Source organism: Salvelinus namaycush, chromosome 22 (assembly GCF_016432855.1).
Source record: "Salvelinus namaycush isolate Seneca chromosome 22, SaNama_1.0, whole genome shotgun sequence".
NCBI classification, from domain to species: domain Eukaryota; kingdom Metazoa; phylum Chordata; class Actinopteri; order Salmoniformes; family Salmonidae; genus Salvelinus; species Salvelinus namaycush.
The window spans coordinates 13,734,819-13,760,465 of record NC_052328.1 but is presented as its reverse complement, the minus strand read 5'-3'; the positions used below and the strand labels follow the sequence as shown (position 1 = coordinate 13,760,465).

General features: G+C 45.2%; 1 protein-coding gene across 1 annotated transcript in view; it reads left to right on the top strand.

The window, feature by feature from the left end:
• The window catches only part of prkn (parkin RBR E3 ubiquitin protein ligase), a 90,985-nt gene that overhangs the window by 5,425 nt on the left and 59,913 nt on the right, over window positions 1-25,647 (top strand). The window contains exons 2-7 of the mRNA XM_038960864.1: window positions 4,429-4,592; window positions 14,690-14,912; window positions 16,720-16,838; window positions 20,486-20,569; window positions 20,701-20,816; window positions 24,588-24,724. Coding sequence (XP_038816792.1) covers window positions 4,429-4,592; window positions 14,690-14,912; window positions 16,720-16,838; window positions 20,486-20,569; window positions 20,701-20,816; window positions 24,588-24,724 — 843 coding nt within the window. The remainder of the gene's footprint in view (window positions 1-4,428; window positions 4,593-14,689; window positions 14,913-16,719; window positions 16,839-20,485; window positions 20,570-20,700; window positions 20,817-24,587; window positions 24,725-25,647) is intronic.

The window sequence follows — 25,647 nt, the reverse complement described above, 5'->3', positions numbered from 1 at the left end:
GTTGGATGGGAATTTGTTCTCTTAATTGCTCAAAGTGAGTTCTGGAATTGAGGAATCCATCTTCTTTATAGTTATGTGCGGGGGAAATACGGGCCTATGGGGTTGGCAGTATTTTACGGCGGTTTTGCCAGGGCCATTTGGGTGCTTTATCCCTAATCAATAGGAAGAAGAAAGTAGTGACGTGGGCAGTGCACTCGTAAAGGAGACAGGTGGCCCCAGCCCTCTGATAGCATTGCATTAGTGTCTGGAGAGCCTAACAGGGCCCCTTTGGGAAACTGCACTGTCGGGTTTAACTCCCTGGAGCGATCAAGTCCTGGGCTGCTGTCATTAGGATGAAGGGAGTCCTTTTACAGAGACATTTTCAACTCCCTGCCTCTCCATGTAGCAGCTTTACTCTCCTTCTTCCTCCCTCTTCAACCTTTCCCCTCCCAGTCAATCTCACCCCTCCTCTCACATCATCTCTCCTCTCACCTCCCTCCTGCACTAAAGAGTCCCCAGACCCATTTCCCTACGATGCAGCAGTTGAGAGTTGAGCCTATCTGTCTTCATATTTCTGCCTGTGTGCGGGCCGTATTGATCTGGCCGCCTGCCACTCCGCCCAGACACAAAGCATTGGCTGGCCGTGGTACCCTCCCTGCCCCGCTCCTGCCCCCTTGGTCTGAGTGACATCGCGTCTCTCTGCCTCTCTCTTTTTGAATTACTGTCATGGGACATTAACAGTAAATAACACACATTTCATTATGCATAGAGTGGTTTTGACAGTTGGATTTTTCTCCAGTCTAGATTGTCCCACCATCTCTTTCTCTCTTTTCTTATTTTGTGAAAATGCCTGTTTTGGGAATGGAAGTATTGGTATTCTTCTCTGTGCATGCAGCCAGGTTTATGGAATGATGTTGTTAGCCTTCCAGTGAGCTCTCTGCTTGGTAATCCGGACTGGTGGAGTTGGTGCTACATGATTGCATTCTGTCACTCTTCCTCCCCAGACTGAGAACTCGGGTAACCTGTGCACGTTATGGCCCCATCAACAAACTGACGGCTTCTGTGATGGAACATGACCAAGGAGGAATTTACTCATTTGTTAGCCACTTGGATTGGATGCAAAACAGTGAGGGACATTATGGAAATCTCAGTGACGGGACAAATTAGAATCAGCCCTTCTCCTCATTCACTTTGGGCCATAGCTCGGACTGGATTGGCTGTAGTGCTGCCAGAGATCAGTCAACCGAGAGACGGTTGTGTCATAGTGGTCATTGTTGATGTTGCTCTGACTTGAGGTACTGTAGTCTCTTCTGTGTAGATAAATCAGGTATGTGATGTGATATAGCATGGGTTCAAACCGATAGCGTAATGGTGTCTGTAACAAGAAAGTGGACAATCTCAGAGAAGGTTTTGTAGTATATTTGTCTCAGAATAATGTTGCAGAAACACTTCTAAAGGGAATGTCACACATTGGCAACAAGCAATCACCTAACTGAGTCAACTCCTTAAGCGCCAAATGGAAGAATACCTTTTTATTCCTCCTCAGTCATTAAATCTAAAACGATCTAATTTCCTGTAATAACTATGATTAATGCTGCGTTCCCATGACTACTCCACACTGTGTATGTGTTATTGGGTGTACAAGATGTATGGGCAATTCCGTTGTAACGGAATTATGCTGAGACTCAGGTTTTTCACTTTAAAATGTATGCCAAACAAGACCCATTGATTTCAAAGTTGAACAACTCTATGCACACGGACTTCTTTTAACAATTTTCACAGAACACTTTACATAAACACATTTACAGGAAGAACTGTGCAGATACAACGTTTGGTAACAGAATACAACTGAGGGACATTTTTTACCATAATCATGTTATCAAACTTTGCATCTGCACAGTTGTTCCTGTAAATGTGTTTTTGTCAAATCTTCTGTTTTTGTTTGGCATACAGTACCATTGTAGAATAAACAAGTTTGGACAAGGGTTTTTCTTTATTTTCTACATTGTAGAATAATAGTGAAGACATCAAAACTATGAAATAGCACATGGAATTATGTAGTAACCAAAAAAAGTGTTAAATCAAAATATATTTTAGATTCTTCAAAGTAGCCACCCTTTGCCTTGATGACAGCTTTGCACACGCTTGGCATTCTCTCAACCAGCTTCATGAGGTAGTCACCTGGAATGCATTTCAATTAACAGGTGCGCCTTGTTAAAAGTTAATTTGTGGAATTTCTTTCCTTAATGCGTTTCAGCCAATCAGTTGTGTTGTGACAATGTAGGGGCTGTATACAGAAGATAGACTTAAGTGCATATTATGGAAAGAACAGCTCAAATATGAAAAGAGAAACGACAGTCCATCATTACTTTAAGACATGAAGGTCAGTCAATCCGGAAAATTTCAGGAACTTTGAACATTTCTTCAAGTGTAGTCGCAAAACCATCAAGCACTATGATGAAACTGGCTCTCATGAGGACCGCCACAAGACAGGAAGACCCAGAGTTACTTCTGCTGCAGAGGATAAGTTCATTAGAGTTACGAGCCTCAAAAATTGCAGCCCAAATAAGTGTTCAAGCAAGTAACAGACACATCTCAACATCAACTGTTCAGAGGAGACTGCGTGAATCAGGCCTTCATGGTTGAATTGCTGCAAAGAAACCACTACTAAAGGACACCATTAAGAAGAACAGACTTGCTTGGGCCAAGTTACACGAGCAATGGACATTAGACCGGTGGAAATCTGTGCTTTGGTCTGATGAGTCCAAATTTGAGATTTGTTTCCAACCACCGTGTCTTTGTGGGATATATAGTAGCTGAACGGATGATCTCCGCATGTGTGGTTCCCACCGTGAAGCATGGAGGAGGTGGTGTGGGGGTGCTTTGCTGGTGACACTGTCAGTGGTTTATTTAGAATTCAAGGCACAATTAACCAGCATGGCTACCACAGCATTCTGCAGTGATACGCCATCCCATCTGGTTTGCGCTTAGTGGGACTATCATTTGTTTTTCAACAGGACAATGATCCAAAACACACCGCCAAGCTGTATAAGGGTTATTTGACCAAGGAGAGTGATGGAGTGCTGCATCAGATGACCTCGCCTCCAGTCATCTGACCTCAATTCAGAAGGTTTGGGATGAGTTGGACTGCAGAGTGAAAGACAAGCAGCCAACAAGTGCTGAGCATATGTGGGAACTCCTTCAAGACTGTTGGAAAAGCATTCCTCATGAAGCTGGTTGAGAGAATGCCATGAGTGTGCAAAGCTGTCAAGGCAAAGGGTGGCTACTTTGAAGAATTTCATATATATATTTTGATTTAACACTTTTTTGGTTACTACGTGATTCCATATGTGTTATTTCATAGTTTTGATGTCTTCACTATTATTCTACAATGTAGAAAATAGTCAAAATAAAGAAAAACCCTTGAATGAGTAGGTGTGTCCAAACTTTTGACTGGTACTGTACATTTTTAAAGTGACAAATCGGACACTCAACGTAATTTCGTTATCGTGGAATTGCCTATGTGTGTATGCTTAGTCTATATGCTTGTGTGTGTGTGTGTGTGTGTGTGCTCACTTGCCTATTCACCTCGCATCATTATGTATTCCTTCAACCACACACATACAAACACACACAACATACACACTTACACCTGGATTGTGTGTTGTAGTGTCAGGAGGGCACACTGTTGTAAAATGGTCTTTTTAATGTTTAAAAATGATATTATTATGTATATTACTGCCTTCATTTTTATGGTGCTCCAGGAAGAGTGGGGATCCATATTAAATACATATCAAAACCAGTGTGTGTTTAAACATGCCTAAGTAGTCTACACATCTCCATTGGCTCATCATTTCCAATTTGATTGCAGACATTTCCCCGATCAGCCATTTTACAGTCCTGAATGTATCTCCTTGCCTCTAGGGGCTCTGAAAAGGTTGACTCATTTCAATTAAAATAATAAGTAGAAATGATAGCAGGAAAGAATACCTTTGCTCCAAATCTCACTCATCTTAATGAAGGGTTCGGGGATTTTCATATTGGCTTAGCCGGCTGAATTTTAAAATCCTGTTTCTTTGTTTTCTCCTGTCTATCATCTGTTCTCCCTGATTCCCGTTATTTCTCCTCATGTCCTCTCTTGTTCTCTCTCCTCTGTACCCACTTTCCCTCTCTTTCTTCTCCACTTCCACTGTCTGTCCACCTCCTCTCCTCTGTTACTTCTGTGTTAAGGTCCCCTATGTCTAGCCTATCGCCTTTTTATTCTCTTCTCCCCTCTCTGACCCCTCAGGCCTCTTGTCTCGTTCTCTTTTTGCCTCTTTTGATACGCAAGCGTCTCTCTTTTTCTCCTCTCTCTTTCTCTCTCTCTCATTCTCAAGCTTCATTCTCTGTTTATTGTTCACTATTGTCTCTGAGTTATCTCACCGGTCTCTCCTCTCTCTGTCTCTCCAGTGTATGTGAGGTTTAACTCCAGCCATGGCTTCCCAGTGGAGCTGGAGGAGGGGGCCAGCATCGCAGTGCTGAAGGAGAAGGTGGGGAGGCTGCAGGGGGTACAGCCGGAGCAGCTGAGAGTCATCTTTGCTGGCAGAGAGCTGCTCAGCGACTGCACCCTCCAGGTAAGGTCATCATTCTCCCATTTCACTCGACCCTGTCTTTTGACTGTGCTGTGTGTGTGTGGTTGTCTGTATAGCAGACAGTGTTTTGTTTATTCATGCCCTAATTTCCCCACCACACGCTTACACATAGGTGCACACACTCACACCTGCACTCTCAGCACTCTCCACACAGTGTTTCCGGTGAAGGCTAGAGGCCTGGCATTCTCTCCCCATCCTGACTCTTAACAGTGTAAACAGAGCCTGGGGATCCCGTGAACTTTAGTCCACAGTGCTTCATTAAGTTTGACTATCTTAATTATGCATCAAAACAGTCAGGCTCACAGGGAGCGGCTGGGGAGCCAGGCACACACACTCCCCACTCTGACTCCCGACTGTGTCTCTCCAGTCAGTTCTGCTGTCTCTGCACATTTTATACCTGAGCTCCATTTCCCCCTGACAGATTGCTCCTGAGGCTGGAGTAAGTGTGGGTCTTAGCTTTTGATGGTGGTGCTAGCACAGTGGGAGCGTAGCGTTGTGACTCGACTCTGCCCCCTAGAGTATAACTGAAACACTGTGTGTTTGTCAGCCTGTGTACAGAATGGCTTTGTCTGTCCCCAAGGGTTTGGGGAGAATATAGGGCCTCAAAGCATTGAGTGAAGCATGAGGGCACAAAGTTATTGAGAATGACGTGGAGACGCACACATCACTCTCTCATTGGTTGTGTCTGGACCAATGATTCATGTGTTTCAGTTGACACGAAGGCGACTAGTGTGTGTGTTTACTGTACGTCATTCAGCAGACACGAAGATTACCTTTCTGTGTGTGTTTCCAGTTTTGGCTCTAGGTGTATGCTTACTTTCTCAGTCATTTTTATTGGTTCAAGTTTGAAATATATTTGTGAAGCGGGAATACCATTCATAGCAAATAACTGAGGGCAAGGAATGGATAATTTTTAAACATTTATTTTTTATTTATTTCACCTTTATTTAACCAGGTAGGCTAGTTGAGAACAAGTTCTCATTTGCAACTGCGACCTGGTCAAGATAAAGCAAAGCAGTTCGACACATACAACAACACAGAGTTACACATGGAGTAAAACAAACATACAGTCAATAATACAGTAGAACAAAAGAAAACAAAAAGTCTATATACAGTGAGTGCAAATGAGGTAAGTTAAGGGAGTTAAGGCAATAAATAGGCCATGGTGGCGAAGTAATTTGAATATAGCAATTAAGCACTGGAATGGTAGATGTGCAGAAGATGAATTTGCAAGTAGAGATACTGGGGTGCAAAGGCGCAAGATAAATAAATACAGTACGGGGATGAGGTAGGTAGATAGATGGGCTGTTTACAGATGGGCTATGTGCAGTGATCTGTGAGCAGCCCTGAAATCTGGTGCTTAAAGCTAGTGAGAGAGATATGAGTCTACAGCTTCAGAGATTTTTGCAGTTCGTTTCAGTCATTAGCAGCAAAGAACTGGAAGGAAATGGCTTTGGGGGTGACCAGTGAGATATACCTGCTGGAGCGCGTGCTACGAGTGGGTGCTGCTATGGTGCCCAGTGAGCTGAGATAAGGCGGGGCTTTACCTAGCATAGACTTGTAGATAACCTGTAGCCAGTGGGTTTGGCGACGAGTATGAAGCGAGGGCCAACCAACGAGAGCGTACAGGTCGCAATGGTGGGTAGTGTATGGGACTTTGGTAACAAAACGGATGGCACTGTGATAGACTGCATCCAGTTTGTTGAGTAGAGTGTTGGAGGCTATTTTATAGATGACATCACCGAAGTCGAGGATCGGTAGGATGGCACTCAAGCTCGGTTGAAGTAGCAAAATGTTCTCAGTTTGATGCTGTGATCAACAAATCCCTAATGTGCTCGCTGATTTATTCATTTTCTTCTTGAGTAATGATGCTACATTATTTTACTGGTGCTTATTAAGATGTGCTTTTAAATGATAATGATGATAAGTAGGCCTATACAGAATGCTGACCACACCGCTTGCGTTACAAAATACATGTACACATACAGTACCAGTCAAGTTTGGACACACCTACTCATTCAAGGGTTTTTCTTTATTTGTACTATTTTCTACACTGTAGAATAGTAGTGAAGACATCAAAGCTATGAAATAACACTTATGGAATCATGTAGTAACCAAAAAAGTGTTAAACATATCAAAATATATTTTATATTTGAGAATCTTCAAAGTAGCCTCCCTTTGCCTTGATGACAGCTTTGCACACTCTTGGCATGAGAAAAATCCTTGAAGGAGTAGGTGTGTCCAAACTTTTGACTGGTCCCGCCTCTCCCATCTCCTCATTGGTTTTTAGGAGCATATACCCACGTGGGTGATTGGAAGCTGAGCTGAGGTCCACATTCCATTCAGTGGTGGTAATACACCTCAAAGTTGGTTGCCAACTGCCATATAAAGTCCACAGGAGAAGAGATTACTGGAAACCATTTTATCTGTGAATTAATTGTCAGAGAAAATTGTACAAAGATCCAGGGAAAAAAAGGACTTTGTGCATTTCAGGTAAAATAACAAACCAATGTTTATATCCCAGGACAAATTAGCTAGCAACATCAAGCTACCTAGCTAAATGTCCATGAACGTTTCATGTGTTTCAACCTGTCCACAAATTAATATTGTTGGTTCAGAGTTCGTCTTGATATTTCAACCTGCTGTCCTGATCGTGTGGATTGACAAAATCAACATGCGCAAGATGGCGGACGTACGCGCATGCTTTTTTTTTGCCCTCCTTCGTCACTTTATTCACAGAAGATCTCTGCTAAGCATAAACCATGTGATTCTATCTTTCTCTCTCTGTGACAGCCGATAACTTCAGAACAAAGTTGACTACAAATACAAAGTGGCCAATGTCTTTGCAATTGATACAAACAAGCAACATAAAAATATGCTTCAAATGAAAACTGAGATGACTCCATTGAAATATAAACAGTAGGCTCTAGTCCTATATCAATCATATTTAAATACATTTCATGTTCAATCGAGTTCTATTTTGCTACTTGTAGGCTACTGTCTGTAATTTGTCTCAATATATTTAATGATGTGTAGCCTAACATGTGCTCAGTGATGTGCCAAATCAATGATTTAATACATTTTTATAGGGTAAGCGTTCAAATAAGCCACCTTAATATTTGCAGCAGTAGGCCTAAGTGGTAATATCGCTCTAGGCGCTGAGCAGTCGTCAGTATTGTGTAAATATTTACTAAATAAAATAAAAGTAGCACAATAAAATAACAATAATGAGGCTATATACAGGGGGTACCGGTAGCGAGTCAATGTGCGGGGGCACCGGTTAGTCGAGGTAATTTGTATGTGTAGGTAGGGGTAAGATGACTATGCATAGATAATAAACAGCGAGTAGCAGCAGTGTAAAAACAAAGGGGGTGGGTCAATGTAAATAGTCTGGGTGGCCATTTTATTAATTGTTCAGCAGTCTTATGGCTTGGGGGAAGAAGCTGTTAAGGAGCCTTTTGGTCCTACACTTGGCGCTCCGGTACCTCTTGCCGTGCGGTAGCAGAGAAAACAGTCTATGACTTGGGTGACTGGAGTCTTTTACAATTTCTTTGGAGCTTCCTCTGACACCACCTAGTGTATATAGGTCCTGGGTGTCAGGAAGCTTGGCCCCAATGATGTACTGGGCCGTACACACTACCCTCTGTAGTGCCTTACGGACAGATGCCGAGCAGTTGCCATACCAGGCGATGATGCAACCGGTCAGGATGCTCTCGATGGTGCAGCTGTAGAAATTTTTGAGGATCTGGGGACCCATGCCAAATCTTTTCAGTCTCCTGAGGGGGAAAAGGTGTTGTCGTGCCCTCTTCACGACTGTCTTGGTATGTTTGGACCATAATAGTTCGTTGGTGATGTGGACACCAAGGAACTTGAAGCTCTCAACCTACTCCACTGCAGCCCTGTCAATATTAATGGGGGCCTGTTCGGCCCTTCTTTTCTTGTAGTCCACGATCAGCTCCTTTGTCTTGCTCACATTGAGGGAGAAGTGTTGTCCTGGCACCACACTGCCAGGTCTCTGACCTCCTCCCTATAATTTTTCTCATCATTGTCGGTGATCAGGCCTACCACTGTTGTGTCATCAGCAAAGTTAATGATGGTGTTGGAGTCGTGCTTGGCCACGCAGTCGTGGGTGAACAGGGAGTACAGCAGGGGACTAAGCATGCACCCATGAGGGGGGCGACAGATGGTGAGGATCAGCGTGGCAGATGTGTTGTTGCCTATTCTTACCACCAGGTGGCGGCCCATCAGGAAGTTCAGGATCCAGTTGCAGAGGGAGGAGTTTAGTCCCAGGGTCCTTAGCTTTGTGATGAGTTTTGTGGGCACTATGGTGTTGAACGCCGAGCTGTAGTCAATGAACGGCATTCTCACATAGGTGTTCCTTTTGTCCAAGTGGGAAATGGTAGTGTGGAGTGCGATTGAGATTGTGTCATCTGTGGATTTGTTGGGGCGGTATGTGAATTGGAGTGGGTCTAGGGTTTCCGGGATGATTGTGTTGTGAGCCATGACCAGCCTTTCAAAGCACGTCATGGCTACCAACGTGAGTGCTACGGGGCGGTAATGATTTAGGCAGGTTACCTTCGCTTCCTTTGTCACAGGGACTATGGTGGTCTGTTTGAAACATGTAGGTATTACAGACTCGGGCAGGGAGAGGTTGAAAATGTCAGTAAAGACACTTGCCAGTTGGTCCACGCATGCTTTGAGTACACGTCCTGGTTATCCGTCTGGCCCCGCGGCTTTGTGAATGTTGACCTGTTTGACCTTGCTCATATCGGCTACGGAGAGCGTGATCACACAGTCATCCGGAACAGCTGGTGCTCTCATGCATGCTTCAGTGTTGCTTGCCTCGAAGCGAGCATATTAGTTTTTAATGTCCTGTTGATAGGATAGTCTTAATCGTAGATCTTCCAGGCAATTTTCCAATGATTGAACATTGGCCAATAGTACGGATGGTAGTGGTGGTTTATCCATTTGCCTACGATGTCTCACAAGGCACCCTGACCTCCGCCCCCTTTTTCTCCGTCTTTTCTTCATGTGAATGACGGGGATTTGGGCCTGGTCTCGAAAGCACTATATCCTTCGCGTCGGACTCATTAAATAAAAAATCGTCATCCAGTTCGGGGTGAGTAATCGCAGTTCTGATGTCCAGAAGCTCTTTTCGGTCATAAGAGACAGTAGCATCAACATTATGTAAAAATAATAAGTTACAAGCCCGTAACACGGCAGCCATCCTCTCCGGCGCCATTATCCATCAATGCACTTAGCGATCTCTCTCCGTGGTGTTTAGGGAAATGCATGTTAAATTTTCAACCGTTTGCGGGAAAGATGCATCGTTAAAACACTCATAAACCTAAGTTCCATCGCTATTGGGAAACCAGGCCCTGGTTAGTTAGCAGACTCTGACGCCGGGTCACTCAGCCAGGTAAAGCGCTGTTGCTATGCGTGTCACGTTGTCATCGGTCCCAGAGAGTCTGAAAGCCACAGTGCCAAGCCTCTAGGCTCAGACAAGTCGCTAGTCACTGGTGTTTATCTGCCACAGTCTGAGATGTGTGCCTCTGACATTTTGTAGTGACGAGAGGAGCGTTCACTGTTATGTGCTCTATTAGCTTTCTCATCCCCGAGGGAGTGCCATCTCTCTCACACTTCCTTCTACTCCTCTCTCTCTCTCTCTCTCTCGCTCTCCCTTCCAGTAGCCTACAAGTTCCTCTTTTATTCTCCCTTCCACATCGCCCTTCCTCCCCCTCCACTCCCCCTCTCTTTTTCTTTGTTATCCCCCCTGCTCCTTTCACTCATAAATGACACGGCCTAAATTACAACATGTCAGATTTATCTTAATCATTAGGCCTGCTAGGTGTGGTCTCAAATCAAATGTTATTGGTCACATACACATGGTTAGCAGATGTTAATGCGAGTGTAGCGAAATGCTTGTGCTTCTAGTTCCGACCGTGCAGTAATATCTAACAAGTAATCTAACAATTTCACATCAACTACCTTATACACATAAGTGTAAAGGAATGAATAAGAATATGTACATATAAATATATGGATGAGCGATGGCCGAACGGCATAGGCAAGATGCAGTAGATGTATAGAGTACAGTATATACATATGAGATGAGTAATGTAGGGTATGTAAACATTATATAAAGTGGCATTGTTTAAAGTGGCTAGTGATATATTTATTACATACATTTTTCATTATTAAAGTGGCTAGAGATTTGAGTTAGTATGTTGGCAGCAGCCACTCAATGTTAGTGACTGCTGTTTAACAGTCTGATGGCCTTGAGATAGAAGCTGTTTTTCAGTTTCTTGGTCCCAGCTTTGATGCACCTGTACTGACCTCGCCTTCTGGATGGTAGTGGGGTGAACAGGCAGTGGCTCGGGTGGTTGTTGTCCTTGATGATCTTTTTGGCCTTCCTGTGACATCGGGTGGTGTAGGTGTCCTGGAGGGCAGGTAGTTTGCCCCCGGCAATGTGTTGTGCAGACGTCACTACCCTCTGGAGAGCCTTACGGTTGTGGGCGGAGCAGTTGCCGTACCAGGCGGTGATGCAGCCCGACAGGATGCTCTTGAATGTGCATCTGTAAAAGTTTGTGAGTGTTTTTGGTGACAAGCCAAATTTCTTCAGCCTCCTGAGGTTGAAGAGGCGCTGTTGCATGTCTGATGTACAGGTACTCTAAGGAGTGAGTCCCCACCTCATACAAGACAAGTTGATTCCGTCATCCAATCTCCTTGTCCTTGAGTTGCCACTTTGTTCAACCATATAAGACAAGGAGTTCTATCCTGCTAATTGCAGTGAAACAATCGGCGCAGACATTGTTTCTTTTTGCAGAGTGGAGCTGAGCTTTTTCACTGTAGAGAATGAGCTGCACAGGGAGTTGAGAGTCCCAGCCCACATTATTCAGTCTTCACAGGATTTCAGGTGCTTTGCTCAGCCTTTCACAAACATTTGTCTGCATGCTAGGGACTGAGCCACTAAAGACTCCTGTATCTTTCACTTTGCGGCCTTGAATGGTTTAGTGTTACTTGTTTGATATTGTGCGACATTGCTCAAGTGACTCCTACCTCTATCCGGGGGAAACAGTCAGTTTAGTTCAATTCACCTCACTTCAATGAACTTTATTAATTCCCAATGGGCCGATGTTGCTGTGCAGAAAAAGCATATTACAGCCGAAGTTTTTCCCAAAATGACTTGATCTATAATGCAATTATTGATGATGTGTTGTCGAAACCTCCTTCATGGGGCAACTCACAGGTCCTTTTCAGATTGTCCATTAAAATAGTGGTTACAGACGTGTTGGTCTGGCCCTCCAAAGAGCAGAGGATGAGTGTGGAAAGGTCACAAGCATGCAACATGAATACACTAATGCTCCCTGGGCCTCTGATGCCTCCAGTTAGTGTCTGGGAGAGGAATCAGCCAATAGGAGACCTTCTCTCAACACCTGTGGGGAGCACAGACGTACTTATGTTGCCGATGCTCAATTTGTTGTGTGTTGCGGTTATTGGAAAGGATATTTAGTTTTCAATGTCAGTCGATTGTGTCTTATTTAGCTCCACGTTTGTACCTGCCTTTTACATTTTTTTTTAAATCTCATCAGACAAGCCAAGGTAGATTTAGGCCGGAGGCGCTTGTGTGTGTGTGTGTGTGTGTGTGTCCGCACGCACGTGTGTGTGTGTAACCGGAAGTTATTTGATATCAGGTCTGTCAACTACTGTTGCCAAATGTTGATAAAACCAGACATTTGACTTTGAAGGAACATGAAAGTAGCCACGCTGTCGTTATCTTTACTCACCTCTCTGGTTAGAATCAGGAGTTCTAGACAGCAGTAAAGTAATGCATCAAACGGTCACAAACGGCATGACTAACGGCAGTAACGTAAAGCCAATGTGGCAGAGTTGTGAGGGGCTATCAACAAAATCCATCAAATTTGATTCATAAAGGAATTTGCACCCCAGCAGTAGTCACAAAGTGCTTTGCAGTAGCTAAGTGATAAACTCTTCCATACAGTTGAATTCAGATTTGAATAGAGACCAATATTGGTCTCTAATAGAGACTTAAATATTGGTCTCTATTTAACTAATTATAGTTGTTATTCCATAAAATGGTTGCCTCTTGCGTCCCTTTGATATTTTAAGTAGAAATTGTGCACCAATATTGAATTTTAAAAGCCTGTTATATTTAATGAAATGCCCTTTTTAATATAGACCTCATGGCGAATTCAGTAGATTATATTTATTATACTAATAAAGACTTGCTCAAGTGCCAGAATTCAGCATTTTGACATGTCCCTCCATGCACCCTCTCATGACTTCTAGGAAGATTTTAACCCACGTAACCCCAAAATGTCTCCAAATTTTCACCACCATTGTAAAGCCCTTGCTAGTTTGTTGCTTTGACAAAGTAATTTCTGAAGATAAATATTTATTTAATGTGATTAGTGAATAATTTTAAGGTGAAGCTTGCATTTAACCGCCCCTCCCTGTTGCACACAACAAGCTTCCATTTCCCCTGTCACACGGGGATTCACGGCTGATTTAAGATGAAATCGTCAATCCTGTTACAGTCAACCATGTTACTTTATTTGGCACTTACTGTAGTATTTTGGAGATGAGGGAAAACATGTTTTTTTTATTAAGTTAACATGTGCTCTTTGTGACAGAATGTTTCAATTAGTTGAAGGCACTGAATTGGTGGAACGACCTAGTTATTTTTCCTCAGTCTGGCTGTATAGCTAAAGCTGCTAGCTCCAGATCCATCATACAGTCTGAGCTGTGCTAGCTGTCTCGCATAGTAGAACTTCCAGCCTCAGCCACCGGTTCTTCATTTAACGTCATATCATTAAAAAAACAAATCCACACTGTTGAGCCCGAGAAAATTAACCAGATCAAACACATTTTGTTTTTATATTTTGCCAGTCATTTGGCGCGCCATAATATCTCCCGTCTATGGATTAGTTCACAAATGAGGACCTCGCTATCGCATGTCTCTCTCTCTCTCTCTGTGTCTCTCTCTCTCTGTGTCTCTCTCTGTGTCTCTCTGTCTCTCTCTCTCTCTCTCTCTCTCTAATAAGCTCTTTGCTTTAACTAGGACCTGTTTGCGCAGCTTATTTGCATCACAAATTTTACTCAGTTCTCTGAAAATGAACTCCATTAAACAAATGCCAACGTATTAATTTCCTGCAGAAATAAAATATCTACTTGGATCCTTTCCAATCTTTGCAGATCTAGTGTACTGCTGTAGGTGTAAGCACTAGGCCGGGGCTGATTTGGAATGGCTGCTACCATTATAACAAAAGTATCACTTTAAGATAAAGCTTTGACAGCTGGTGACACAAGCACACCTTTCAGAACTGTTTCTATTTTCATATTTTCTTTCACACCCAATCACCTGAGTTGCATGTGAGATTTGATTATGCTTAGTTGTTAGCTCACTAGTTCTCCTCCAGTGAAATGCTGGTGTTTTTGAAACAAACATTTCCTGTTGTTGTTTACCCGACTATGGTTTTTGACAGGGAAGAGTTTTTTACATTTTATATTTTGTATTTTCTCCCAAACTGAGAGCTACAAAGAAACTTCAGGGAGACAAACTTCAAAAATGAAACTTCAAAGCTTTCCAGGAGAAGCTATCGTCAGTGATTAACGCCAGACCCTGTTTGTTTAGCCTACTTCTGCATCAATGGAGGGGTTTAGATCTAATATGACTGATGGATTTGCATATCATTTCAGTGACATGTTGAACAAAACACTTTTTAATTGTGAATTTTGGGGTAGATTGAAAACGTGTTGCCCTGAAATGGTACAGCAGCTGTATTGGAAATTATAAGACGGAGATGTACCTAAACAGATTAGGTAATATATATATATTTTTTATCCGTAGTTGTATGATCCATATCTTTAGGCATTTTTTATGTGTTTTGATCTAATTTACTGCAGTGGTATGTGATTCATTTTATGGCTGGTTTACAGTCAATCTGATGACAGGTTTGTATACTACAATGTGACAACTGTACACAGACGATCTACATGTGCTAAACCGAGCTTTAAATATCTGTCTTTCTCTCTCTGTCTGTTTACCTGACCTACAGGGCTGTGACCTCCCAGAGCAGAGTACCGTGCACGTGGTGCTGCCTCCCCCAGGGTCGGGCCGGTGCTCTGACCTGGCCCTGCAGCACCGTCTGGGTCGAGGGGTGGACAGCCTCACCCGCCTGGACCTCACCGCCTCCCGCCTGCCCTCTACCTCCACTGGCCTGGCCGTCATACTGGAAACTGATGACGAGCAGAGAGCCAGGGAAGAGCCTGAGCACACAGGTGTGTGTTCGCATGTGACTATACACTGAGTATTTATGTGTTGCCCATTCACCCTCTGAATGGCGCACATACACAATCCATGTCTCAATTGTTTTAATGCTTAAAAATCCTTCTTTAATCCGTCTCCTCCCCTTCATCTACACTGATTTGAAGTGTAATTAACAAGTGACATCAATAAGGGACATAGCTTTCACCTGGATTCACCTGGTCACTGTCATGGAAGGAGCAGGTGTGTTTTGTACACTCGTGTATGTGTGTCTTGGATGTTTGGTGTTCCATAAACTCTAAAAGCTTAGAAAATGACACAGTAATAAGTTCTATTTGGGTGTGCATGAACATGCAGGGAGCTCAGAAGTGGCTCTGTGGCCTTGACATTCGTGCCCTATTTGAACAGTACAACCGCTCCCTGAATGCAGCCTTCTAAACGGTTGATTGGGATTCAGCAGTCGGTCTCTAGACATCTGTGGGAAATGGAAATATATACAGGTATTGGCTTTGGCCTCTGTATCCCGGCTCAAAGGCAAACCTTTTTAAAGCTGTCTTCTGCCTACCCTCCAACCCTCGCCTCCTTCTGCCTACCCTCCATCTGCCTACCCTCCAACACTCGCCTCCTTCTGCCTACCCTCCAACACTCGCCTCCTTCTGCCTACCCTCCAACACTCGCCTCCTTCTGCCTACCCACCAACACTCGCCTCCTCCTGCCTACCCTCCAACACTCGCCTCCTTCTGCCTACCCTCCAACACTCGCCTCCTTCTGCCTACCCTCCAACACTCGCCTCCTTCTGCCTACCCTCCAACCCTCGCCTCCTTCTGCCTACCCTCCAACACTCGCCTCCTGCTGTCTACCCTCCAACCCTCGCCTCCTTCTGCCTACCCTCCAACCCTCGCCTCCTTCTGCCTACCCTCCAACACTCGCCTCCTGCTGTCTACCCTCCAACACTCGCCTCCTGCTTTCTACCCTCCAACACTCGCCTCCTTCTGCCTACCCACCAACCCTCGCCTCCTTCTGCCTACCCTCCAACCCTCGCCTCCTTCTGCCTACCCTCCAACCCTCGCCTCCTTCTGCCTACCCTCCAACCCTCGCCTCCTTCTGCCTACCCTCCAACACTCGCCTCCTTCTGTCTCTCAACCCAGCCCACCATAAAGTCTCCTTTATCTGCCCCCTCTGATCAGCAGGCTCTCCCCCCATCCTCCTGTAAAGTCATTAGCATAATGGAGACCTTTCTCCCAGGAAACATAAATTAGACATGCGAAGGCTTAAAGCCACTCCGCCCCATTTTATTGGGAATCGTGTCAAGGTAGCGCGGCCCACTCCAGCGCCCCCATGCTTTTAGCTCTAATGAGAATGCTGTTTCTTCTTGGTCCCTCTCGCTGTGTGTGTGTATGACTGGATGCCTGTATGGTGTGGCGACTTTAAATGAGGCATGCAGGACACGTCTTCCTCTCTTTACTAAATCATCTGCCACGAAGACGTCTGGTTGCTTCTCTCCGCTAATTGGATCAGTGTGTCTGTGTTCTGGGCTGCAGCCAGACAGACTACAGACGGGAGATGTCCCTTGTCCTTGTGTCATCGTCCTCGCATAATGCGAAAGTCTTAGTGTCCATCTATTCAAACTAAGGAGGACCGTGAAATACAATGGACGTTTTTGTACTGCACAATATAGGGCATAGTACACTAACAACTCATATGTTCTACCATCAAATGTCCTAAGTCACCATTTGCTGAGTCCACTGGCTTCATTTCAGCCTTTCTACAATCTGCTACTGTTTCTCCGCTGACAGAATGTGTGGTTGTGTTCCCATACAGAGCCCAGACCTCACAGCAGCTTCTATGTGTACTGCAAGAGTGTGTGCCGGGCCATCCAGCCGGGGAAGCTACGCGTGCGCTGCCGAGCCTGCAAGCAGGGAACCCTCACCTTGAGCCGGGTATGTCAAGCAAGACTGGAAGGCTGCAATACTGTAGCCAAGAGCCACTGCCACGGAGCAACTCTCACTGACAGAAGCAATGCGTTTTTAAGATACGCTGTTTCTCAGAGTACAACAAAGTCACATTTTGTTCCATGCCGTGAATCCTTTCTGTTGCTCAACTGAGTAAAATGTGTATTTATCTACGCACAATGGCTTCGAGCTTAGACCGGTAGATCCACAGCGAACAATAATCCCACATTACCCTCCATCTATCCCCTCCTTTGTTATTGCATAACACTGTTATTGTTATTGGTTTTTTCTCAAACGGAGGAAATCTGTCACATCTCCACAGTGACAGTAGACTCTTCCTCTGCCTGTCTGTTCAGCCTGCGGCCATATTTACCTCAGGTCCATATGGGACTTCTCTCTTTCTCTCTCTCTCTGTGTGTGTGTGTGTGTGTGTGTGTGTGTGTGTGTGTGTGTGTGTGTGTGTGTGTGTGTGTGAATGGGCAGGCCTCCCACAAATAAGGATCCTGCCATTCTTTAGACTACGACTGAGTGACACCTGTTTGTCCACTGTTACCATGGCAACAGTGTCCACTCTTCGTGCCAGTTTCCTGCCAGGGCTGGTGATTACCTATAGTACCTCAAGCTTGGATAGGACCCCAGTCAGTCCCTTCAAATCGCCTTTCCCTTCTCATACCCAGACGACCCAGAGTAACCAGAGTAACACTCTTTCCCCTCTGACCACTGTCCTCTCCATACCTGACCGCAGCCCAGCTGAAACTGCCACTCACACTGCTATCTCTCACAACCACAGCCTCACAGACTCCATTGCACCCAACCCTCCCTGACCCCATACATCTAGGTGAAACTGATTGCTCCTGAGACCGACCTGTCAGTCACATAGGTGTGTGTGTGTGTGTATAGCCGGGGGGCCTCTCAGTCACCTAGGTGAGAGTGTGGGAGACAGGAAATGAGGCTCACAGTAGGTCCCTGTTCCTGAGCCTGGTATCAGAGTAGGTGTTAATTAGCATGCTGCTCTGTGTGTGTGCCCGATGCTTTTAGAAAAAGGCTGTGTGTGTGTGTGTGTGTGTGTGTGTGTGTGTGTGTGTCAACTAGACAATCAGTTTAGCCAATCAAGTGGGGTCCCTCTTCTGCCCACCGATCGATCGCATAGCTCGGTCAATGCTGTGAGATCATCACTGCTGGCGACCGCATAGCTCGGTCAATGCTGTGAGATCATCACTGCTGGCGATCGCATAGCTCGGTCAATGCTGTGAGATCAGCACTGCTGGCGACCGCATAGCTCGGTCAATGCTGTGAGATCAGCACTGCTGGCGATCGCATAGCTCGGTCAATGCTGTGAGATCAGCACTGCTGGCGATCGCATAGCTCGGTCAATGCTGTGAGATCAGCACAGCTGGCGATCGCATAGCTCGGTCAATGCTGTGAGATCATCACTGCTGGCGATCGCATAGCTCGGTCAATGCTGTGAGATCAGCACTGCTGGCGATCGCATAGCTCGGTCAATGCTGTGAGATCAGCACTGCTGCCGATCGCATAGCTCGGTCAATGCTGTGAGATCATCACTGCTGCCGATCGCATAGCTCGGTCAATGCTGTGAGATCATCACTGCTGGCGATCGCATAGCTCGGTCAATGCTGTGAGATCAGCACTGCTGGCGATCGCATAGCTCGGTCAATGCTGTGAGATCATCACTGCTGGCGATCGCATAGCTCGGTCAATGCTGTGAGATCATCACTGCTGGCGATCGCATAGCTCGGTCAATGCTGTGAGATCAGCACAGCTGGCGACCGCATAGCTCGGTCAATGCTGTGAGATCAGCACAGCTGGCGATCGCATAGCTCGGTCAATGCTGTGAGATCAGCACTGCTGGCGACCGCATAGCTCGGTCAATGCTGTGAGATCATCACTGCTGGCGATCGCATAGCTCGGTCAATGCTGTGAGATCATCACTGCTGGCGATCGCATAGCTCGGTCAATGCTGTGAGATCAGCACAGCTGGCGACCGCATAGCTCGGTCAATGCTGTGAGATCAGCACAGCTGGCGATCGCATAGCTCGGTCAATGCTGTGAGATCAGCACAGCTGGCGACCGCATAGCTCGGTCAATGCTGTGAGATCATCACTGCTGGCGATCGCATAGCTCGGTCAATGCTGTGAGATCATCACTGCTGGCGCAGAGATAAACCCTGTAAGTTAGACAATAATCGAATGAAAAGACGGAGCGAGACGGAGACGTTGAATCCGCTTCACCACCGAAAAAAGAGGGAGAGGAAGAGAGACGGGTGGGTTTCTAAATGATTAATTAATCATTTATATTCAAGGGTGTTTGTGTGTGTGTGGTGTGTAGACACATCAGGGGTCTGTGTGACCTTTCCTGGGTCTCTGCGCAGGTGTGTGTGTGTGTGTGTGTGTGTGTGTGTGTGTGTGTGTGTGTGTGTGTAATCTCATGCCCCACCACTAAGGCACACAGGGTCCTCTCTCTCTCCCCCTGCTTCCTCCCACCCAACAGGGAGTAATGATTTTCTTAACCTTTTCAGAGGCTTATTAAGGCCGCTGTCAGAATGTTTAAATGCTTATGCTAATGAGTGGCGTGCAGGCAGAACAGAGGAGGATGGGTGGGGGGGAATCATCCCAAAACAATAAGGATGCACCAAGCAATCAATGTCTGAACCAGGGTTTGCTCTGTTGAGGAGGGTTGGACCGGCAGCTCTTCCTCATGAGGCCGGAGAGGCTGAACACAACAGGGGTCTCTGACTTTTACACTGCAGTACTGAGGGCCCGGCAGCTGCTAAGGCCCACACGAGGGAGGTGTGGCGCCTGGACCGTGGGAGGAGCCCATTTTCCACAATCCACAGATCCCTTTAAGGTCTGTTCGTTCAGCCACCCTGCAGGGACGTTTAATGGCAGCAGGATAGCTGACCTATGGCTGCCAGGGGGTTGAGGGTGGAAACCCCCCCAAGAGTTGGCACAGCAGGTGGGCAATCAGAACAGCAGACAGAGCGCAGTTGTTTCCAGGGTGCTATCCCGGTAGCTTTTCACTAACAGCTGCCTAGGCTAACAGTGAAAGAGAAGTCTGGTCAGGGGACCTCCATTGGAGGGTAATACATGGAGCCCTGGCCACCAATAGCTGGTTGGCTCGGGTTAACCCCGGAGTCGGGGCGGGGTGTCCGTTTTGTGCGATAACAGTTTTTTTTTTCTGTGCCAGGATAATGCAACTACTATCTCTGTTGGACTGTCTGTGTGTGAGGTTGGGGGTGGTCTTCTCTGTGGAGATGTTTGTGATGTGGCTCAGGTATTCAAGCAGTGAAAGGGCCAAATGTGTTTTGTATAACTTTTTGTTTTTGTTTGGCCAGGCCAAGTTGGCCATAGGCTGGATTTGAGTTTTATAAAATGATTAACAGTGTGGAGATGTTTCAGGAGGTATGGGGCTAAGGCTAGAGAGGAGGGGTTGTATAGTTGTAATGTGGTGCTGTATTGTATTGTACTGTGTTGTATATTGTGTAATGGGTTTGTGTGTGGAGGTTGTGGTGGCATGCAATACGTTTTTGTGTGTGGTGGGTGGGGTGGGGTAAATGGTGTTTTTAGTGTAATGGGGAAGTCCCATTTTTAAAGGAAAAAGTCTCTCTCCCCCCCCAGGGCCCGTCATGTTGGGACGATGTCCTCCTCCCAGAGCGTATCCATGGCGTCTGTCAATCAGAGGGTTGCCTTGGCAGAGTAGCGGTAAGACCAGTGAACTGTCCACAACTGCCTCAAAACCCCCTCACTGCCACCACAACGGAATTACAATCTCATAACACGACCACACCTCCACCAAACAACATGTACCTCGGTCTCTTATCTGCTTTCCATAGGAGTTTTACCTGAAGTGTGCTGCCCACCCCACCTCTGATGATGACACGTCTGTGGCCCTGGACCTCGTCATGCCCAATGTGCGGGATGTCCCATGCATTGCCTGCACAGATATCATGTAAGTACGTGTACAATATTGTCTGTGCAGCCTCTCTATCGGCCTAATATAAACAGCATGTTTAACATGAAAGCAATAGACCGACTTAGGCTTACACACACACACGCTTGCAGGCAGGTAGACATACGCACCCCAATGGCCCTGTCTCTCCCTCCTGCAGTCCCTCCCTCCTACAATCAGTGGCTCCAGACAAACAAAGCTGTGATTCTGTCAGTGTGGCATATAACAGATGAAGGTCAGCCTCCCCATCCCTGTGATGACGGCGGCCATACTGTCACTGCCTCACCCACAGAGGACAAAAGAAGGGAGGGCCAGTCCGTCACCTGCTGCCCGCAACCGATACAATGGAGCCCAATCACAGACGCCCTCGTCTCAAATCAAGGACTCGCCGCTACGAGCGTGATTGAAGTGGGGCCGTACAATTACCCTCCTGAGTGAAGCTTTGTTTTTCCCGGCGTTTCTCTCGCTTTGCTGCCGCCACTTAGCACAATCAGCTCCTTGTTTTGTTTAAAAGGGCAAACGGATGAGGAAACCACAGTCACAGAGTTACTACTGTGAGACTAATACCGGGGGCGTTTCTCAATATGCATACTACCATGCTCCTCACTCTCATGCTCTGAGTTCGTTCCCCGAGGACGTTCTCTTGCAAACGTTCTTGGGAGGACGAGAGTGTGGAGAATGCATGCAATTGTACATTTGAGAAGCACTGCGCACTCTCGTGCTACTGCATTACCTTTGACTAATACAGATGACACAAGATAACTACATTAAAGCAAACGCAACTTCATAATTAGCAGCCAGCTATATGTGAATCGTGTTAATCTAGATAGCCAGCTAGTTTAACATGTAAAAAATTACCTACAACTAATGTTATGAAAGGTAGCTGGCCAATGTTGGCTACGAATTCTTGGTAGGTAGATAGGGAGTTACCAATTCTTTGTCAGTTAGCCTGCGATCTATGGATATTCTAGGCAGTTAAACATGCCAAAACGAACACTGTATGTATTTATTAACGTATTAAGATAAAGTATTGTAATCAGGCAACTTTTCATTCTCGAAGTCAGAGTTCATTTTCTATCGCTTCAGCTCAAAACCAGCCACCATTTTCTTTCAGGAAATATGACATTGTTTGTTACGTGGTTGCATCATATTACGTCAACAATCCTGGGAATATTTCAGTTGAAGCTTGCGTTGATGCGTGCTTTGAAATGTGTATGAACGAAGTATGCGTCTGAGAACTACCCTCCTTGCTCCGTTTCGCATACTTTCAGAAGTAACAAGATGTGCTTTGGCTGAGTGAGTGAGTGGGTGGTTGCTAGGCTTCTTGAGTGCAATAATATGTACAGTAGGTGCTGTATGCAAGCAAGTTCGACTTAGGAGAGGCGAAGGTCTGAAGGATTTCTCTGGCTGAGGTTGGACTGGCTTAGTTTCATTTATTTAGGCGTTACTCTACCAGGTCAGTTAATTGGGTTATTTATGTAATTTGCAATTGAATGGTGTGAAGCAAAACATGAAGTCAAGTGGAGATGTTGGGGAGAGACGTCGTCTGTAAGAAGAGGGCAAGAATGAGAGACGTGTGATAGAGGGACAAGGAGAACAGGTGAGGAACAGAAGAGGGATATATATAGAGAGAGAGACCACACTCACCTGCGTGGATGTTAGTGTGTCAGTGGTGACCGGTTTCACTCGCTCTCGCTCAGTATCCCTGGCCCCTCTGTCTTTGTAGCAGCCATGATATATCAGAGCTCCTCTGAGACCTCCGGTCTCGCACTGCTGCTTTTCCCCTGCCTCCCGCACTAAATGAATCCCCCCTGTGGCCTGTGATAGAACAAAACACGCACCAGTGCGGGAAACGCATGTTTACATTGCCAAAACAAGTGAAATAGATCATGAACAAAAGTGAAGTAAACAATCAAAAATGAACAGTAAACATTACACTCACAAAAGTTTCAAAGGGATAGAGGCATGTCAAATGTTATTATGGCTATATACAGTGTTGTAATGATGTACAAAAGGTAAAATAAGTTTAATATATACATACAGTTGAAGTCGGAAGTTTACATACACTTAGGTTGCAGTCATTAAAACTCGTTTTTCAACCACTCCACAAATTTCTTGTTAACAAATTATAGTTTTGGCAAGTCGGTTAGGACATCTACTTTGTGCTTGACACAAGTAATTTTTCCAACAATTGTTTACAGACAGATTATTTCACTTATAATTCACTGTATCACAATTCCAGTGGGTCAGAAGTTTACATACACTAAGTTGACTGTGCCTTTAAACAGCTTGGAAAATTCCAGAAAATGATGTCATGGTTTTAGAAGCTTCTGATAGGCTAATTTACATAATTTGAGTCAATTGGAAGTGTACCTGTGGATGTATTTCAAGGCCTACCTTCAAACTCAGTGCCTCTTTGCTTGACATCACGGGAAATCAAAAGAAATCAGCCAAGACGCCAGAAAAGAATTGTAGACCTCCACAAGTCTGGTTCATCCTTGGGAGCAATTTCCAAACGCCTGAAGGTACCACGTTCATCTGTACAAACAGTAGTACGCAAGTATAAACACCATGGTACCACGTAGCTGTCATACCGCTCAGGAAGGAGACTTGTTCTGTCTCCTAGAGATGAACATACTTTGGTGAGAAAAGTGCAAATCAATCCCAGAACAACAGCAAAGGACCTTGTGAAGATGCTGGAGGAAACAGGTACAAAGGTATCTATATCCACAGTAAAACGAGTTCTATATCGACATAATCTGAAAGGCCCCTCTACAAGGAAGAAGCCACTGCTCCAAAACCGCCATAAAAAATCCAGACTATGGTTTGCAACTGCACATGGGAACAAAGATCATACTTTTTGGAGAAATGTCCTCTGGTCTGATGAAAAAAAAAATAGAACTGTTTGGCCATAATGACCATCGTTATGTTTGGAGGAAAAAGGGGGAGGCTTGCAAGCCAAAGAACATCATCCCAACCGTGAAGCACGGGGGTGGCAGCATCATGTTGTGGGGGTGCTTTGCTGCAAGAGGGACTGGTGCACTTTACAAAATAGATGGCAATATGAGGAAGGAAAATGATGTGGATGTATTGAAGCAACATCACAAGACATCAGTCAGGAAGTTAAAGCTTGGTCACAAATGGGTCTTCCAAATGGACAATGACCCCAAGCATACTTCCAAAGTTGTGGCAAAATGGCTGAAGGACAACAAAGTCAAGGTATTGGAGTGGTCATCACAAAGCCCTGACCTCAATCCCATAGAAAATGTGTGGGCAAAACTGAAAAAGTGTGTGCGAGCAAGGAGGCCTACAAACCTGACTCAGTTACACCAGCTCTGTCAGGATGAATGGACCAAAATGCACCCAAATTATTGTGGGAAGCTTGTGGAAGGCTACCCAAAATGTTTGACCCAAGTTAAAACATTTTAAAGGCAATGCTAGCAAATACTAATTGAGTGTATGTAAACTTCTGACCCACTGGGAATGTGATGAAAGAAAGAAAAGCTGAAATAAATCATTCTCCCTACTGTTATTCTCACATTTCACATTCTTAAAATAAAGTGGTGATCCTAACTAACCTAAGACAGGGCATTTTTACTAGGATTAAATGTCAGGAATTGTGAAAAACTGAGTTTAAATGTATTTGGCTAAGGTGTATGTAAACTTCCGACTTCAACTGTGTGTGAATTTATTTATATATATTTCTACATCTGTTTCAAGTCAATGATTCTTCATTGGTATGAAATGTCTCTGTGTCTGTCCACTCTGTAGGAGTCCAGTGTTGGTGTCCCAATGTCCAGACCGCCATGTCATTTGTCTAGACTGCTTCCACATGTACTGTGTGACCCGCCTCAACGAGCGACAATTCATCCACCACCCAGATGTCGGCTACTCACTTCCATGTGCAGGTAAACTTGTGTGAATGTAAGTCAGTTGCACTATTGAGTTCTGGCAAGAGACTGTGTGAGTTGTGGTCGGACTGTGTTGTGTGTGTGTGTGTGTGTGCGTGCGGGTGCTAGTTGTGGTAAGTCTGTGTGAGGGGCCTGTCAGTGATGGATTGTGGCTGCTCCCAGGCTGCAGCGAGGGGGAGATGGAATCAGAGCTCTGTTGTCACAGGCACACACACTGCTCCAGGAGGACACAGGCACTGTGTAATGGGGCTCTGGGGAAGGCCACTGACCCTCCACCACTGATAGAGGGAGCTATCTCTTTCTCGCTCTCTCTGTTTGTCTTTGTTCTTTGTATTTCTATATTGTTTATTGATTGACCATAGTGAAGTCGTAGGCTCAGGTTTTCTGGGTCTCTGTTTTTCGTTGGATAGGTTTCTCTGTTTTCTCTATTCTGTTTAGGTTTTCTACTGCCAAGTTTACACCTTCACTATTACAGTAAAACCTTTTGTCCAGGAAATTGTCCAGAAGGGATTAAATGTGTTGTTGCCTAATTGCTTTTTGGTAGATTTCCACACTATTTTCCTTCCATCCATAGCATTTCTTAATATTATTCAGTTCCTTTGGCTTTGATGCCTCATGATTGAGCATTGCTCTGTTCAAGTAGAGTGTGATTTTGCTGTGATCTGATAGGGGTGTCATTGGACTGACTGTGAACGCTCTAAGAGACTCTGGGTTGAGGTCAGTAGTCTACAGTACTACTGCCAAGAAATGAGCTATAGGTGTACCTACCATAGGAGTCCCCTCGAAGCCTACCATTGACTATATACTGTACATACCCAGCGTATGACAGAGCTGCAAGAGTTGTGAGCTGTTTTTGTTGATTATGTTGTAGTAGTTATGTCTAGGGGCATATGGGTTTAAGGAATGCTGTCACCTCCAGG